The sequence below is a fragment of the Diceros bicornis genome, chromosome 36 (assembly GCF_020826845.1).
Source record: "Diceros bicornis minor isolate mBicDic1 chromosome 36, mDicBic1.mat.cur, whole genome shotgun sequence".
In the NCBI taxonomy this organism is placed as follows: Eukaryota; Metazoa; Chordata; class Mammalia; order Perissodactyla; family Rhinocerotidae; genus Diceros; species Diceros bicornis.
In genome coordinates this window covers 32,005,785-32,023,133 of record NC_080775.1, presented here as the reverse complement: position 1 = coordinate 32,023,133, position 17,349 = coordinate 32,005,785, and the positions used below count along the sequence as shown (strand labels likewise).

Sequence of the window (17,349 nt, the reverse complement as noted above, 5' to 3'; positions counted from 1 at the left end):
TGCAGATACCTGAGTGTTGCCCACAAGGAGACTTGCTGGCTGAGACGACTGATAGATGGGATAATGGAGCCTTTAATAGCTATATTGCTAAATCCTTTCCATCCCGGGTTATGTAGTGACTAAAAGTAGTTTGGTCCTTCAGATAGAAAATTGATCCTCTGCGATGTGAATATCCTCTTCTCCCCCAAGCTTTCTTCCTAGCTGTCTGTCTTTGAACAAATAAAAAAAATCTGGCCTTTTCTCCATTTTCCTGTCTTGGACTTTTAATGTCTCCTCTTACCCTTTTAGGGTTTTGCCTGCGTTAGTTGGAGAGCCAATCTGCACAGCCACCCTGCACCTCTAGATTGCCTTCCCTGTACCTGGGGAATTTGAGAAAATGATGATTTTTTGTTTTTGTCTTTCTTAAGACTTCAAAGGTATCTGCTGTCATTTGCTCATGGTGGGCCTCCATGCCTTGACTCAAAAAATGCCTTCTTAGTTGACAGCCTTGTGGTAGTGTCACTCCAGTTCAGATTGGATGGAAATCACTTCCCTTGGAAAGCGACCTGGAGAAAGCCATCCTTGCAGCAAAGGGATACCTTTTATTCATGGCAGAGGCCTCTGTGCTGCTGCAAAGTAGACCCCTTTCTTGCAGCCCTGTGACGCGTCCTCCCCACCAAAGCCTCCGTGACCCATGGACCATTCTACCCCAGAGGCCTCAGGTGGTGGAAATTCCTGAGGCTGCCTTTGGATGCCGTTAGTACACGACACTGGAGGGCTGGCTTCTTTTGTAGAGCCACCCCTTTATTTTCAATATCCCTGCTGCTTAAGATGGGGAAAAAATAGATCCAAACACAGGTTGGAAAAGATGAGATAAAGACAATAGTGTGTTAGGACTAAAACATGTATTTATAAAATCTTTATGAGAGAAATTGGTATGCTCCGCAGATTTTTCAACCATTACTCACATCATTAGTGGCAATTAAGCTTTTCAACATTCAGAACCCACCAGAGTTCAATCGATAGTTGTATAAATATAGTGTGTGATGGGGTAGAAGTGAAGGCTGGGAAAGCAGAATAGATAGACAAACGTTAACTTTGTTTTGAGTAAAGGTTGTAAATAAGTCTACTATATAAAATAATTACCAGTGTTAGCAATGGCCACTTTTAAACAGAGTAAACAATTTACATTCTTTACATGATTTAGTGGCATAAAAATTATTTTTACCCTTTACCAAATCTTTAAATAAACATTTTTATCAGAGTATGGAATTCATACTAGGATTGTGGCACATTTGAATTGCTAAAATAGGGATTTTAAATCTCAAAGGGATGTCATTGTTCTTTCTGTTTTTATCATAGTCTTCATCATCATTCTCATCATCATCTTCTTCATTTCATCCAAAGCACACAAACTTTTTGTATTTTATTTTTGTTTTCTATACATGCCCTTGGAGTTATGTGAAATTTTCAAAATATTTTTATTATTCATAATTTAAATAGAAAACCTGCCTGAAATGATCATTTATAAGAATATTACATATATGTGTGTATATATGATTATATACAAGTGCACACACACATATGCTTACATGCTGTTTTTCTTATCTATATGAATAAAAATTACGAGTATTTAAAAATTATTGAATATTTCATGTAAATACTAGTTATATTTTATGTAAATATTTTGTAAATATTAGTTAATAAGAGTAATGAATTTTGTTTCATGAGTGACACATAGACCTTTATATTAAACTCTGAATATCTTAAAATTTTACCTAATTCTAATTAGTACTGAAACTTTGTACGGTGTATATTTATTTTTGTTCTTTCTTTAGTCTGTTAACTATTAACAGTTTTGGTTTTGTATTTTTATTTTTTGTATTATCTATTTTTATTTTGAAAAACAAATGATTTTATTTAATTGAGAGAAATGCTTAGTTAATGTCTTAATTTAGTGAAACACTATATGGAAGATATTTTTAATATTTTGTTTTACACTAGTAAGTGATACCAAAATTGTGTAGCTTTCCCAAGCTTTATATAATTTTTTATATAGTATAAATAGTGTCTCATTATAATCATGATAAAGACCAGGACTCTGAGCTCATTTACAAAACATAGTTTTCACTTGTGGTTTTAAACATAAGCCATGAACAGATTCACATACCGTGGCCTCCAGTGTATTGTGTAATAGATAATCATGTATTTATTTCTCTCTTACAACCTCTCTCATTATTATGGCCTTGGCAGCCTTGGCTATTTTTTTACTTAAAAGGTCATTGCTTGTCACCAGTTTCATCACAAACAAGGCCAGGGTGATTTGTAATTTGCACTCTTAAAACAGAGCTATTGCCTGGTATCTGGTGAATCTCCAGAATTATTACAATTATGTTTTACCTGTGTGTTTCCCTGTCTAGATGTTACTCTGTGCTTGTAGTTGTTGATGGTGTTTTATTTGAAAACATGCACTTCTTTCTATGGTTACAAATGATCTCTTTCTTCATTTCTTTCCTTATTTTTGTGATTTAAGACTTTAGATACACTATTCTATTTCTGCCAGAGGGGTGGAAACCACACTGTTTAAAAGTCAAGATTGTTGATTCTAATACTGTTCCCACAATTTACATTTTTATGAGATCTTCACTGAAATCAGGAATCAGGTTATTTTTGATTCAGGCCAAGTATAAAACTTGCCAGGATGAACTTATTTAGTTGTTGCTCTGGGCTGGTCAGGTATACAATCTTCCTTGAAATCCATGGCCCAGTAAAGTTTCATCTTAAAGATAAGTGTGATTCTTTTTAATAACCCCCCCTTTTTTTAGCTCTAAAGAAGAGAAATGGAGTAAAATATTAACGGTAAGGCTGACCTTTATATTTCATCATGGTGAGCATAATAATATAAAATAGGTCAGTTCGCTGATACCAAACTCATTCACTCATTTTAAGTTTTCAGACCCCATCTAATGATAATTTCATTATTGGAATTCATTGAGATCCAACTAGATGCTTGCTGCTAATAAGGTTTGAGGTGAAGTGTCAGAAAACACACTGTGGAGGAAACAAAAGCCCTTCAACATCGTTTTTCCTCTGTCAGAATCAAATTTTCAGGCCTCTGGGAGAAACAACTTAAAAATACACCTGAAATTTCTACAAGAACTTGCATTTTCTTTTCACATCTCTATAAGCAGTGTGTCATAGAACAGCATGAGCTTAAAAAGCTGGTTACTAAATCCTGCTGCAGAATGCCAGGTCTTTCAAGACTGCTTGACACATGTGTACAGCTGGGGCCGAGAGAAAAGGAAAGGAAAATGTGGTTCCTTTTGAGGGCGTAAAGGAAATTGTGTGGTATTTTCTTGCTTGCTTTCCCTGTCCAGTGGCTTCTCGCAAGCTTCCCAGGGCTCACCATGAACAATAGAACAGCCTGGTTTTCTTTTTGGCCAGCCTCATCAAGTGTAATGGAGAAAATATCTGTCTCCTTTAATGTAGTTGATGAACAATTGGTTGATGCTTTGTTTGCATAAGCAGAACTCACCCAGTGAAGTGTTTTCCTTGCTGTAGGCACCACTGGTGTGTTATGTGAACGGTGTTACGGGCGGGTCTCTGAACACACGTTTGTTCCAATGAGTGTGGTTATAAACATCCAATAGTAGAGACTGGGGTATTGTAAAGCTTAATCTCCTCACGCATTATTTTTGTATCGGGATATTTTTAATATGCTCACTGACTATGCCCATATGCTTTGAAATTTTTGTCCTGTCTATTGCCTTGTTATTGCTTACCAACAAATAAGATAACGCTGGCCAGGCAGAAAGAGAACAGTAGGCAATGCTTTCTTTCTGTTCAGACAAAAGCCAACCGCAGGAGCCACTCTTCAAGTAACAAGCCCACATGTTATCTCACAACTCTCCAAATGAAGGCTAAGACTCTGTTATTTTAGAAAATTATTATCAAGTCAAAGTCTGCCATTGGCTTTCAACTCTAAAAGAAAATCAATAACTTGTTTTTAACAGACATTCTTAACTCAGAATATGCCTATTGCACAATGTTGCATAGCACAAAGGGGCCTGGAGGTTAGCAAGTACCAGAAAGGCTTACTTAGTGCATGCCACTGACGCTGTGAGAAACCCTTGTTGGGTGTTCTGTCAAGTGAGAGGCATTGTTGTCTGTTTTGAGCAGAGCTACTTTCAGTTCAGAAGGCCAGGTCTAGAAGGTAAGCTGGAAACTGTCAGTGAGCAGCTGAATGTCCACATTCCTGGATGTCCCTGAATGTCCACAGGGGCTTGATCTACCCAGCGCAGTGTACACATCCAATATCTGATTTTGGTGAGAGGCAGCCATGAGCAGATGACCTGCTGACCAAAGTATTTAGCCAGAAGGATTGAAAATTTCTCTGTAGGATATAATTAACCTAGGTAAAAAATGCCATTTCCTCGTAACTAAGGCAAAATGTATTATAACCAATTCAAGTAGCTATTAGCTTTCAGGTTTATTCTTTTGGTAAGCGTTTCTATTCCCATTTGGCTGCCATTGTGGATTGGAGGAGACCTGTACATGGCTAATAGTGCCTGGTTTCAACTAATCTTGGTCAAAATTTAACTGTCATCCTTTAGTAAAGGAGGAATCAGCTATATTGTAACCTACTGCTTGACTAAAATATGCATCTACCAAACAGATTCACCAGCATGACCAGCGTTCAAGTGTGCACCCATGGACTTTCCCACTTTTGTAAATTATTGTAGCAAAATTTTCATTTTTATTTATTTAGTTCTTTGGCATTGACGTCTTCTAGTTTTCTGAGCAGCCTTACTCGCCTATATTTGCTGTATACACAAGGGATGTAAACCGGTATCTAATGTCAGTATTTACCAAACCTCAGTAAGAAGACTAGAAAAGTTGACATCTCAATTTTAAACCATTCTAAAGCCATCATCAAAATTTAAGATGATTATTTGGGGCTCACAAGAGCAATTAGGTGCCTTTTTTCTTAAAGAAACTTGAGAATATTGCACTTGATTTTTTTAAAAATTCACAGAGTTGGCTGAATGTTTCCAGTCCACCTATAAGAGTCGAACTTTCGTCCGCCAGTCATGTGCCGTCCGTAAGTCCTTCCTCGTTCACCGTGTTCGTTTCCTCCTGCAGCCCGGCTCCCGACCGGCGGCGCAGAGCGGCAGGCACTCGGTGTCCGTGGAGGTGCAGATGCAGCGCCAGCGGCAGGAGGAGCGCGAGAGCTTCCGGCAGGCGCAGCGCCAGTACAGCTCGCTGCCCCGGTACGGCGCGCGCCCTGCGGGGGCCCTGCCCCCGGAGCGCGCCGGCTTCCCCGGCTGACGCGCGGCAGCCGTGGGGGAGCGGCGGATGGATGGTGGCAATCGTGGCCTAGCTTGGAGGGCCCTTACTGCATGGCGAGAAGACGGGGAGGAAAGGTGTTTCAGGAGACGCCAACAGTTTCACCCCAAAGCTCCCTAACCGAAAGCGAAGAAACGGGACATATGAGTACTGGGCTTGGGGTCAGACCTGGGTTGTAACTCCAGTATTGGTTCTGTTGCTTCCCGTGTGACCACAGACAAGACGGTTTCCTCACCTGAACGATGGAGAGAGAGCTCTGATTTTGCTTGGCTCAAGGGTAACCAGAATAAATGATACTTTGCAAATCCAGAGCTCTGTAGGAGGACAGGGGGTGAACGGTGCATGCCCGGGACTCGGGTGGGAGGACGGGGGGTGAGCCGTCCATGCCCGGGACTCGGGTGGGAGGACGCGGGGTGAGCCGTCCATGCCCGGGACTCGGGTGGGATCCGTGGTCCCAAACCTCCCTCTCTTGCTGTCCTGCTGTCTCTGCTTGTGCTCAGTGTTGAAGCTCAGAGTGTCCCAGGGATCCCACCTCACTAGCTGACAGTCAACCCAGAGGCTTCGTCTGCAGGGCTCCCTGCCTGGAGGCACCTCTGCTCCGGGGGTTATCTGCCCAAGGCCTGGAAAGCAATCGGGTGACTGAGCCCTAATACGCTGAAATAATAGCCCTTTTCCCATCTAAGTATTTCCTCCATGCATAATCAGGAATAAAAGTATTTTAAAACATTCAGCTTTCCAAACTTCCCTAAACAAGTCACTCCTATAATCACAATTCTTACAGACATTTGTTGACAGAAACCAGGTGACAAAAACATTTTGGGTGGGAAATAGTCCACTTACCATGTTTAAATCAAGTTGACTGTTTTCAATTAAAGCAGAACAATTTTGGGGGTGGGGACAAATCCTTATCTGTGTAAACTTAACTGACCAATATAAAAGTGATCTTGATTCAGTTCTTAATAAGGATGAGTCCCTTTAAATGCTAAATAGTCACTGTAATAACCATGAGGGACTTGACCACGTAGACACAGGTCAGCCAAGGGAATGTGGATGTGAGTGAAACTCTGTACCAGGATAAGTACTATCTATTGTGGTAACTTGTTCATTCAGTTGGTCTTTCAATCCATAAAGCTATATTGCCTTTGAGGACTAAATTATTTTTTCTTTTAAATAGAAAAATAAGAGTTATTTAGCCCACTGTAGGTAAGAGTCATTGAAGTTTAGGTCTGGACAGGCCCTTGGAGATCATCTTGTCGTACAAGGAAACAACTCAGAGAAGTTAAGTAACTTCCCCCAAGGTCACACAAGCTAGTACAAAGTTCTGCCAGAATTCAAGCCCAAACCTGCCTGTGCCCTACACCATTGTTTTATAAGGCTCATTGCTACTGGGGGCTTTTGTTCCCAAGTCTGGAATGTTAACAAATGTAGGTGTAAAGTTCCCTCTGTGCTCTACTGCCCTTAGCTTTTGGAAGAAGGTCGCTGTGGATTCAACCCAATGCATCAAATGCTAACCACCTTAAGGATTTTACATAAAGGTTCTTCTGTGTAAAATCCCTTCCTCCAGCCTGTTTGGCTTACTTTCCTTTGGAAAGACGAGTGTGGTAATGTGGGTGAATTGACATACCTGGTGTGGGACTGTGATCTTGTTTTATTGACAAATTGTTTGGCTTCATATATTTTAGTCGTATTTGAGAGTACTTAGAAGAAGTGAGGAGAGACATCATAAAGGGTATATGAGAAGAGGAGTGAGTTGGGAAATGCACATGGCGAAGGAAGGGAGGTAGAGAGACGGTGGTGGGGGGGCCTGGAAGGGCAGATGGCCTGGTGGGAGAAGAGACTCTAGGGTCCCAGTCCTCACGGAGAGGACAAGGATAGATGTGGGTGTTTCCGCTGAACTTCTCCTGGTCACATTCCAGAGTCACTCAATATTCCAGACTGATCGTTTTATCCTCGCATTCCTCTCCCATCTTCACTCTTTACCCCTCCTTCCCACATGTCCTCCGTGCTTCGCTTCCTTTCTCTCCCTCTCCCTTCCCAGGCACGTGGCGGAAGAATCTGTATTTACATGGAGAAGGGGGTTGCTGTTGCTGGGGCTACGGCTGTCAGTTAGCATTTCCCTAAATAACTAAAACTCTCCCTCTGGGTTAGTTGTAGCTCCGTTATTATTAGTCATTTTATTCTGTGTAGACATGAGAAAAGCAAAAATCCCAAAATGAAAGCATTGTGTAAGTTCAGGCAAGAGGGGCTGGTAGGCGTCTCCATCACGTTCTCTAACTTGAGAGAATAATTCCTCAGTGTGAATCTTCATGTTTGTGAGGAAGATTAAGGAATGTGCCACCTTGCACCCGGCTTGATTCCTTGCAGAGCAGCACTGCTCAACATCAGGCTGTATGTGGAAACCTGGAAGAAAGTAAAGGGCGGAGGGAGCCCACAGCAACTTACACGGGATTGAGTCAGAGCCACGTTTCTGACATGTGATATTCTTCAAAGACACTTGACCTTTGCTTTTTGGATGTTGACAATTAGCGGAGTTTTGTCTAAACAAGTTGGTATGGCATTTGATACCAGAAAGATTTCACACACAGAAGGAGTTTGCTTGCAAAGTGGAGCAGAAAAAAAACAAATGGTCGGGACTCTGTATCAGTCGCACGAGATAAGGTGGTTTGAATTAGAGGAATGTTTGTGAGCCAGGGTGGTTTGTAAATTCTAACTGTCATTAAGGAAAGCTATAGAATTCAAGTTACATTTTGAAATGTCAATAAGAAGCACTAGCCAGGTGGTAACATGAGTTTGGAAGGAAAGGGGACCTGACTGGCCCCACTCAATTCTCAATCAGACTAGGGTTTCTTTTTCTATTCCTAACTTAGTTTTCTTTTTTAAATACTTTTTTAATTCCTAGATTAGTTCCTTAGTATCCAAAAGGCAACTCTAAAACTGAGTAGAAGTATGTTCGGTCGTAGTCACTGATAGAAAAGACTTATTTAAGATCCTTTATTTAATATTTTTCTTTTTCTTCTTTTCCTGCCATCTCTCTATTTCCTCTTTTTCTTTCCTGCTCCATTGGTTTCACGTCTGTTGGCGTCTGTCTCCCTTTCTTGGTACATCTCATTTCTCGCTGTGTCTCTACACCCTGACATTGTCTCCCCACCAGGCCCATTATTATGTCTCTAAGCTGCTTGTCAGCTTGTCAGCCTTGGTCTTTATATCTTTTTTCATCCTCCTATGTCCTCCTCACCACGTGACTAAATGGCTTTCCTTAGGCGTACGTTTCTTTGGTGTACGTTCTTTACATGGTGATGGTCTTCCAGCCATGTTGGAGGCAGTTGTAATTGTTGAGATAACTATTGCCAAACCAGGATATGTGCTTTGAGTGGATTCAGAAATCTCTAGTGGGCTCATTCCAGGACCGAACACACCTGTGTGTTGGTTATAAAGAAATTCAGCAGAAGGGGGTTGATGTTTTGTTGCTGCTGTGGTTATATGTGGCCTTGGAGCCATCATGGGACAGTTGAAAGCTTCCTTCTTATCTCTGAGGAAGTGTTTGTGGAGTTGCCTTCACGTAGGAAGGGTTCTTTAGTTAGTCTTTGGTGCCTTTCTCCATTCCTTGATGTCTATCCAGTCCTTCTGATGAAAGATGGAAAGCTAATATTTTTATTTATTTTTTTCCTTAGTCAGAAAGATGCTCCCCAAAACCCAGAGCTCAGTCTTTGAAGACAAAGTGACTGTGCCTTCAAACTACTCCTCCAACACGCATTGGTCAGCCATTTACTCCATGCCACACTTTTCCAAGCATTTTACATGTGTTATTTCATGTATTTCTCCCCATGACCCTATGAGGTTAGTTATTATGCTTATTTCACAGATTTGGCAACGTGGACCCAGAGAGCATAACCCTCCCAGGGTCACACAGCTGGAAAGCAGCAGACTCAGAATTTGAATGTGTCTGTTTGACCCTAAGCCACTCTCCCACTGTGCCCGGTGCCGAGGTGACTAGTTTTCCAGTGCAGGAAGCTCCCGTTGTCTGCTTCTCATGTTTATCTACAATCAGCTCATTTCTTATCCTATCCTTAATTAAGAGCTTATTGATACCACTAGCTTCCTTACCAAGAAAGCGTGTCTGTGTGTGTGTGTGTGTGTATGTATCTGTGTACATGTGTACATTTGTGTATGTACTTACCCCACATATCTTACTTCAAACCTTGGGGAGGTCTGCTTCCTTCTCTCTAGACTGCTTAATTTAAAGAAAATTTTAGCTACAAGAAATTCTTTCTCCCACATTGTCGTAATTTCCATCCCTCACAAATCTTTAGTGAATTCTCAATGTGTTTAGGTATAAAAAGACTCTGTCTTCCTGGAATGATTCAAAACTCAGCTTATGGTGCATATCTGCTGCAGAGTGAAGCCTCAGGCTTTGCAGCGCTGGGGAGTGGAGGATGGAGAGGGTCAGTGCATCTCGGAGGCCAAGGAGGGCAAAGGCGCCACTTCTGCAGCCTGGTCCTGGTTATCTTTACATGGGTAACTGACCCATGAAAGAGCCCTGTTCTTCTTGCTGTAACATCAGTAACAAGTTCGTTGCTTTAGTCAAAGTTTCATGATTAGCGTCAAATCCCTGGTTTCATGCTGGCACTTTCCATCATTCGTGTCTCTGGGCAGATTAATTTATACCTTTTTAAGTGAAGATAATCAGTGCTTTAGGCAAATAAACTATTCCATCAAATCTAAGGATTCTTGCCTGGGCTGATTGTACCAATGGCTTGATTCCCATTAAAAGAGAACCAGATAGATACACTGTAGACTGCTCAATGAATCATAGTCAGATCCAGAGATGATGCTGGACATTAGCTCATTTTCCTTATTGAAAACTTCCCTGACTTCATTTTAGACCATATGGAAAATGGGGAGATTTCATCCCAAACCATATTGATGGCACTTCTGAATGTTCAAAAATGCAAATTGCTTCGTTCCTATGAGAGACCCAATGGCTGCATAGACCTTATTCTCCCTCAATAGGAGTCTTTTTGAACATTCCATCATGTTGTGTGTGTTGATGTGAAAGGCTGGGCAATACATACTGTCGCCAAATGATTTTCTTATTGATAAATGGAGCAATATATTTTGTTTTATTACTCAATTCTCTCTTCCATTTTCAAGGCAAAAAATTAGGGCATGTCTTCCTTTCTGGTGCAAAATTGTTTTACTTTATCATAGCCAATCTTATTGTAAATTCATAAAAGCATCTAGAGACCTGATAGTAAATTAAAGATGTTTCAGAACAATAATGTTTCCTGAAAATGATGTGCAACTTGACTGCAGAAGTGATAAGAACTTGAAATTTCTCTATGCCTCTGATTTATGACAGAAAGTGCGTTAAGTAGGTTATCCTGGGCTTTGGTGAGGGGACAGTGTGCAGGAGAATAGTGCTTACTCTACAGACCTCCAGGTTCCACAGCCTTGATGAGCATGTCTTCTGAGGATGTCAGTTACTTACTGACTTACACAACTCAGAAGCCGGGGCTTTAGGGACTGCCTGTTGCATTTTTAATCATAAAGGAGTCTAGACTTAAATCTTTCATAACTGAACTCATATTGTAATCCATTACGTGTACTTCATGTTAGCTAGTGTCTCTGGCATTATGGTGGCAGCTGTGTAAAATATTTGTTTTGCTTGTTTAGAATTGAATTGTAACATTGTAAAGCGAGCAATTATTGCCGGGATAGAAGCTGCCAAATCTCTAATACTCCTATACAGCATCTTGCCAGTGTGTCTAAATTGCAGGAGATATTGTTACCCTAAGCAGAACAGACGGTACCTACCAGACACAGAGGAGGACCCTATTTCTGAATAGCCACTGAATCTATTAGTTCTGTCTCCTGTTTAGCGATTGTTTACTTGTCTGAGATTGTGAGCTTGGTGAGGACAGTCATGTTTTAATCCCCCAGCCCCTATCACAGTGTTGGGCATGTACCTGGAACACAGTCATACTTGTTAAAATATTGAAATGCATTTTCCACCTCACCCCTTCCTCCCTCACACCTCCCCTCTTCCCTCCCTCTCTCCCCTTCTCCCAACCCTCACACTAACCTTTGGGCTTTGCTTTCTAGGCAAAGCAGGAAGAATGCCAGCTCTGTCTCCCAGGATTCTTGGGAGCAGAACTACTCCCCGGGGGAAGGCTTCCAGAGTGCCAAGGAGAACCCCAGGTACTCCAGCTACCAAGGCTCCAGGAATGGCTACCTGGGCGGGCACGGCTTCAACGCCAGGGTGATGCTGGAGACCCAGGAGCTCCTTCGCCAGGAACAGAGGCGGAAAGAGCAACAGATGAAGAAACAGCCTCCTCCTCCTGAGGGGCTCAACAACTATGACTCGTATAAGAAAGTCCAGGACCCCAGTTACGCCCCTGCCAAGGGGCCCTTCCGGCAGGATGTGCCCCCCTCCCCTTCTCAGGTCGCTAGGCTGAATAGACTCCAGACTCCTGAGAAAGGGAGGCCTTTCTACTCCTGAGTAGGAGAAGAGCGGATGCTTCATGTCAGGCAATAAAGGACATTTTCCTATGAAGACTTGTATTTTGGGAGTTTTTTTAAAACCTCGATGGTACTATGAAATATTTGTGTTGTTGGTATCAGTGCCTTTAAACAGTATGGGCAAAGAAATGGAAGGCCTTAATGTCTTTGCCACCATGTCTCAAGTGTCCATTTCATGGAAGAATTTCCCACCATCTGACAATCATCTTTTTGAGGCATTCGTATCCTCTGCATCTCTGGAGAACCAGGAATCTTGGCCCAAATCATGAGATGTCATGGCTTTGTGTTACAGCCCCTACAACTGTGGTGACAAATTACCTTGAAGTTGAGGGGGATGTTGATCCCTCTTTTGTCTCTTTAAGTTTTCTTAGATGTGAGGCGACATCGCAGTCTCCTCCTGGATGCAAGTGGTGACATACACCAGAAATTGAGGCTTGACGGTACATCACAGCAGTCATTTATAATACTTTGTAATTAGTATGGTTTCCCTTTTCCGTCTCAGCTTCTTGTAACAGGAAGGTTCCTTCATCCTATTAAAGATGCTAAGCCAATTCCAACACTGTCTGGTTATCATGGGGTCCTTTTATAACTGCCTTATGACTCAGCATCACCAGTAAAGTGATCATTCTAGTCTGTGTTCATACGTACGCCTGTTCAGTCACGTTCCTAACACATGTCTTGAGTCACCACAGCTCTGTGTGGGGAACGTGGGAGATGGGAGTGACCCTGGAGGGGACGGACCGGGGCTGCTGACAGCCCTTGTGTATCATGATGTGGGAGGTGGTAGCTGAGAAAAGAATTCTCCCAGGGTGAGCTTCTGGCCCAGTACATCCAAGTAATTATTTTAATTAGTTTTTGTTTGACAGGTTGGCAGGAAGGGCATAGATAAATCAGACAGTTGTTTGGGTTTCTAAAAACTCATCTGCTTTCCACAGTTTTTAAAGTTGGTTACAATTGACATTTGTCTAGTGCATCCACGTGCTGTCTCTGCCTGGTGATGCCATCCATGCTACTAAATAATTCTGCCATGAAATGGAAAAGACAAATAAAGGAAAAGCCATTACACATCACACAGAGAACATCTTGGGTCCCAAAACAGTGTGACAAAAGATTGCTCTCGTGTCAGTATTTTAACGTACATGTGGGTCACGAGAGCCTCGGTTGCTCCTGGGTTGTCATCTGTTGGCTGAACGTCATGTATCGTAAACCCCGGCTGCATTACTAAAGTGCCTGCAAATCTCGATGTGCAAAAAGCTTGAGACGAAAGCTCGGCGTACCATGTATTAACAAAAAAGAAAAGGAAAAAAATACATATACTGATATGCCTATTTTTTTTTTATTGGCACATTGTATTTTTGTGTCCACTTGTTTCTAGAAAATATGTGAAGTGTCCATACACGTACCTGTGTCTCTTTTGCATTTCTGTGTAACAATTCTATTTGTTCATAATGTGAGGCGATGTTTAAATGGTGTCACCAGTGTAAGCGTGGTGACCTTTGATGACAGTGGCTCTTTCTCACAGCCTTCCCTGAGCTGTGAGAAACAGCTTTCCCTGTATATATGAGACTTCTAATAAAGGCATATTTCTTCCTGGGTGTTTTTTGTGGTGTCTGTAGTATTCCTTTGGAAACTCTCCTAGCTGGGGTTTTTTAAAATTATATTAGCAGATGTGATTTTTTTTTCATACTTAGAGAAAGTTGAAAGTTTCCTCATATCTGTGTGCAGACACGGAATGGGTGATTGATTGCTTTTTTGAACACCTGAGGAGAGAGGGAACAGGAAAGAGAAGGACCTTCTTAATGAGTCCACTGGAAGGTCCAGGCCACCAAAAGAAGCCTGGGGAATTCTGAATTGAAGGAGCCAATACACTAGAACTAAATAAAAGAAAAATTATACCGAAAGCTACATAACGTTTCCATCATTGCCCTTTGCTCCCTTTGGATCATTTCAGCAAGCCAGATGTTTTGACTGAGTCCTAGCCTTGCATGCTGTGAGCCCAGAGTAAAGTCCAAATTCTAGTCTGCTTCCAATACTAACCCAGTTCTTATTTCCCAAATTATAAAATAAGGCTTTGCTGTTTCTTTTAGACAGACACTCATTAATGTTTGTACAGTGCTTTGAAGGAATGAAGGCAATACATCCCTAGGTATGTCTTGAGCGCAGATATAGATGTGGTCCCCACCCAAAGGGCACGCTTTGCAGAGACCTGTTGAAGATGCCCTCCTTGTGCAGTGCCTGGCCTGAGTTGGTTGTATAGCAGCCCTCATCCTGTCACTCAGTCCAAATTCTATCACCTCAGTATTAGTAATGAGAGGTGTATAACAAGCCAAGGAACTAACACATCTTTGGTTCTTATATGCATGCATGTGTAGGAAAGTAGAAAAGGGAAGATGGACAGATTTGTTAATTTTCTCGCTGACCAGGAGGCCCACTGCAAATGCCAAAATTCGCAGGTTATTTATCTCAACTGACAGAAGTAGAGCAGGAAAGGTAATACTGAATGTTATGGGGACCCAGATCACAAAGGGATTTATGGATTAAAACTGACAACTTGAGCCACACTGAGAAGAGGAGGAGGACTAGATATAGGTCAGTGTAGAAGTGAGAATGTGCTCTATGTAGCAGTCTTGTCTAAATGAACTGGCCTCTGGCGCCAGAATGCTTCGCAAGAACTTGCAAAGATGGCAGGAGGAGCGTGTGAGCAGGAAGAGCCAGGCTGGGCACGGCAGCACGAGCGCTGCGCTCGGGCCCACACTCGCAGGGAGAAGCCCCAAGTCACGGGAGGGGGCAGGCTGCAACCCGAAGGCTCACGCTCAGATGAGGATGGAAGGGGAGGATCTCCCCTGTCCCTCAGAAAAGACGGTCCCACTATTACGTTATCACCACTCAGTCCAGTAAGGCTATACGTACTTTTATGTTATTTATATATAAATTATAAAAATAATATTATACAGTGTATCTATATTATCTGTAATTTAAGCACCACCACCCGTCTCCTCTCCCTGTGGTTGGTGAGACCAAAGACAGCTGAGAGGTAAAGCACACCACCCGTCTCCTCTCCCTGTGGTTGGTGAGACCAAAGACAGCTGAGAGGTAAAGCATCCCACGACTGACAGGACTGTCCCACTAACAGGAAGGAGAGTGGGACCTGGGCTTCTCAGGTTTTCTGTGAAGGAAGTCAGATACTGAATATCAAATCAGAGACAGTAAACCAAATGAGTTTTCTGTTTCTTTGAGTAGGGGCAATTGGTTTTATTGCGAACCCTTTTTGAAAAAGGGCACAAGACAAGCAAACAGCTGACTACGTTGTCAGCGGTGTGCTTTGCATCGTCCAACACCGTGAGTCTGAAAATAAGACCAGAGGTGAGAAGAGACCAGGGGTCGCCAGGGCTCCTCTGTCCACATCACTGCTCGTGGCTTACCCAGAAATGGCAGACATCTTCCGGACAGCTCCCCTTCCTCCAATAGGTTTCTTTTGTTTGTTTTTGCAGGTGGAGATTAGCCCTAAGCTAACATCTATTGCCAGTTTTCCTCCTTTTTTTTCTTTCCCTTTCTCCCTGCCAAAGCTCCAGTACATAGTTGTGTATAGTTGTGAGTTGTTCTGGTTCTTCTATGTGAGCCACCACCACAGCATGGCTACTGACAGACGAGTGGTGTGGTTCCGTGCCCGGGAACTGAACCCGGGCCACTGAAGTGGAGCGCACTGAACTTAACCACTAAGCCGTCAGAGCTGACTCTCAACAGTTTTTGTTGGAAAGTACACATATTTACATATACATATAACAGGTATATGTAGCACCTGCAAAATGCATATGTAATTCTGTTTGGTTATTTTAATGTGTTCCTTATTTCATCCTATGAGTCCTTAAAACCCAGGTGTTGCCCCCAGTGGAAACCAACCTAAGATGAAACAGATAGTAATTTGTTTCTAGCTTTGTTTGCTAGTCATGGAAGCGTAAGTCACTAAGGTTCGACAACTCCCTCTCAGTGTATTTCATTCTGGATGCCCTCCTTGGGTAGCATAGTGCACCATAAATTTAAATGTCTATTTAACAGTCAGTTCTTTTTTTTTTTAACAAAGATTCCTCCAATGATGACATGTCAAGTAAGGAGATAATCTTCTTTTCCTACTTCGGAGACAGGCTATCATCTTAATAAGGCAGCTAATAAGAACACTCACAGGTCAGCGAGTGAGGGTGATGGAGGCGCTGTAATGGAAACTGCCTCCAGCTCTGAGCAATGACGAGATCACCAACCTGGTGGAATTCAATTGACTTGTTTTTAAATGTGTGAAGGATGAGCGTTGTAATTTTGAGCATAAGCCTTTTTTTTTCTAACAAGAAATGGATATTTTACTTTAGATCTCATGGGAACGGGGAACACTGTCACTGCAATCCACATAGAAAGAGCTTATTTTCCCATTAGATGGCTTCTTCCCCCCCAAATCTAGCATCTTCCTGGCCAGCATTCCCCTCCCCTTCTCTTCCTTTACTTCAGCTTTCAGATCCCATTCAGCAAAGTAAAAATCTATGGGTGTCTCTTTGTCCATAAATTTAGTTTATTTAAGTTAAGCCCTATAGGAGAGAATTTTTTTTTTTTTGGTGAAGGAGGTTGTCCCTGAGCTAACATCTGTGCCAATCTTCCTCTACTTTTTGTATATGGGATGCCACCACAGCATGGCTTGATGAGCTGTGGGTAGGTCCACGCCCAAGATCTGAACCTGGGCCACCGACGCAGAGCACGTGAACTTTACTATGCCACCGGGCTGGCCTGGAGAATTTCATTTTTAAAGGATTTCATTATGGGTCCTATGAGATCAAATATCCTTGGCTAAAAAGGATAATTCCCTTTCCTCACAAGTTTTTTTCTTTTTCCTTTCTGAGTTCAGATTTAAATGATCAGTTTTTACTTTCTCATTTTTATTTTTTGTTTTTTTTCGCTAAGGGAGATTCGCCCTGAGCTAACATCTATTGCCAATCTTCCTCTTTTTGTATGTGAGCTGCTGCCACAGCATGGCCGCTGACAGATGAGTAGTGTAGGTCTGTGCCCAGGAACCGAACCTGGGCCCCTGAAGCAGAGCACACTGAACTTAACCATTAGGCCACTGGAGCTGGCCCTCATTTTTAATTTTTTAAAGCAAATTATATGTACATTAGCCTGTCACTCCCCAGGTGGGTTTATTTCATGCTGGACACAGGAGAAAAAATGCAAGAAACAAGGACTAAGGCCTCCCATGAGGAGGCTGAACAATTACTCGTTTTTCCATCCCTAGCACTTACAGGATCAATTAAATGTGTGAAAAACACACTTTTCTGAATTGCTCAACTAACTGCTGAGTCACCTCACACTGTTGTTGGGTTAGAAAAGTCATTTGAAGTTTGTTCTCAGACACTGTGATGTCTCATGCTGGTCTGATTCTCCTCCTAGGGTGTCCTCACGGCTGGAAGATGGCGCTGGTGGCAGAGCCCTTCTCCTCTCTCTGAAGTCAAGTTTGCTCCTTGCTAG

The 17,349-nt window shown here is 42.3% G+C and overlaps 1 protein-coding gene across 14 annotated transcripts in view; it reads left to right on the top strand.

The window, feature by feature from the left end:
* Window positions 1-13,439, top strand: part of PARD3 (par-3 family cell polarity regulator) — a 624,264-nt gene extending 610,825 nt beyond the window's left edge. For 13 of the 14 annotated variants that reach the window (XM_058532758.1, XM_058532762.1, XM_058532761.1 and 10 more), the window contains 2 exons: window positions 5,122-5,249; window positions 11,428-13,439. In XM_058532758.1, the coding sequence (XP_058388741.1) occupies window positions 5,122-5,249; window positions 11,428-11,824 (525 nt within the window). In that variant the 3' untranslated portion in view covers window positions 11,825-13,439. The remainder of the gene's footprint in view (window positions 1-5,121; window positions 5,250-11,427) is intronic. The other variant, XM_058532763.1, reaches the window with a different exon arrangement.
* The last annotated feature ends 3,910 nt before the right edge of the window (window positions 13,440-17,349 follow it).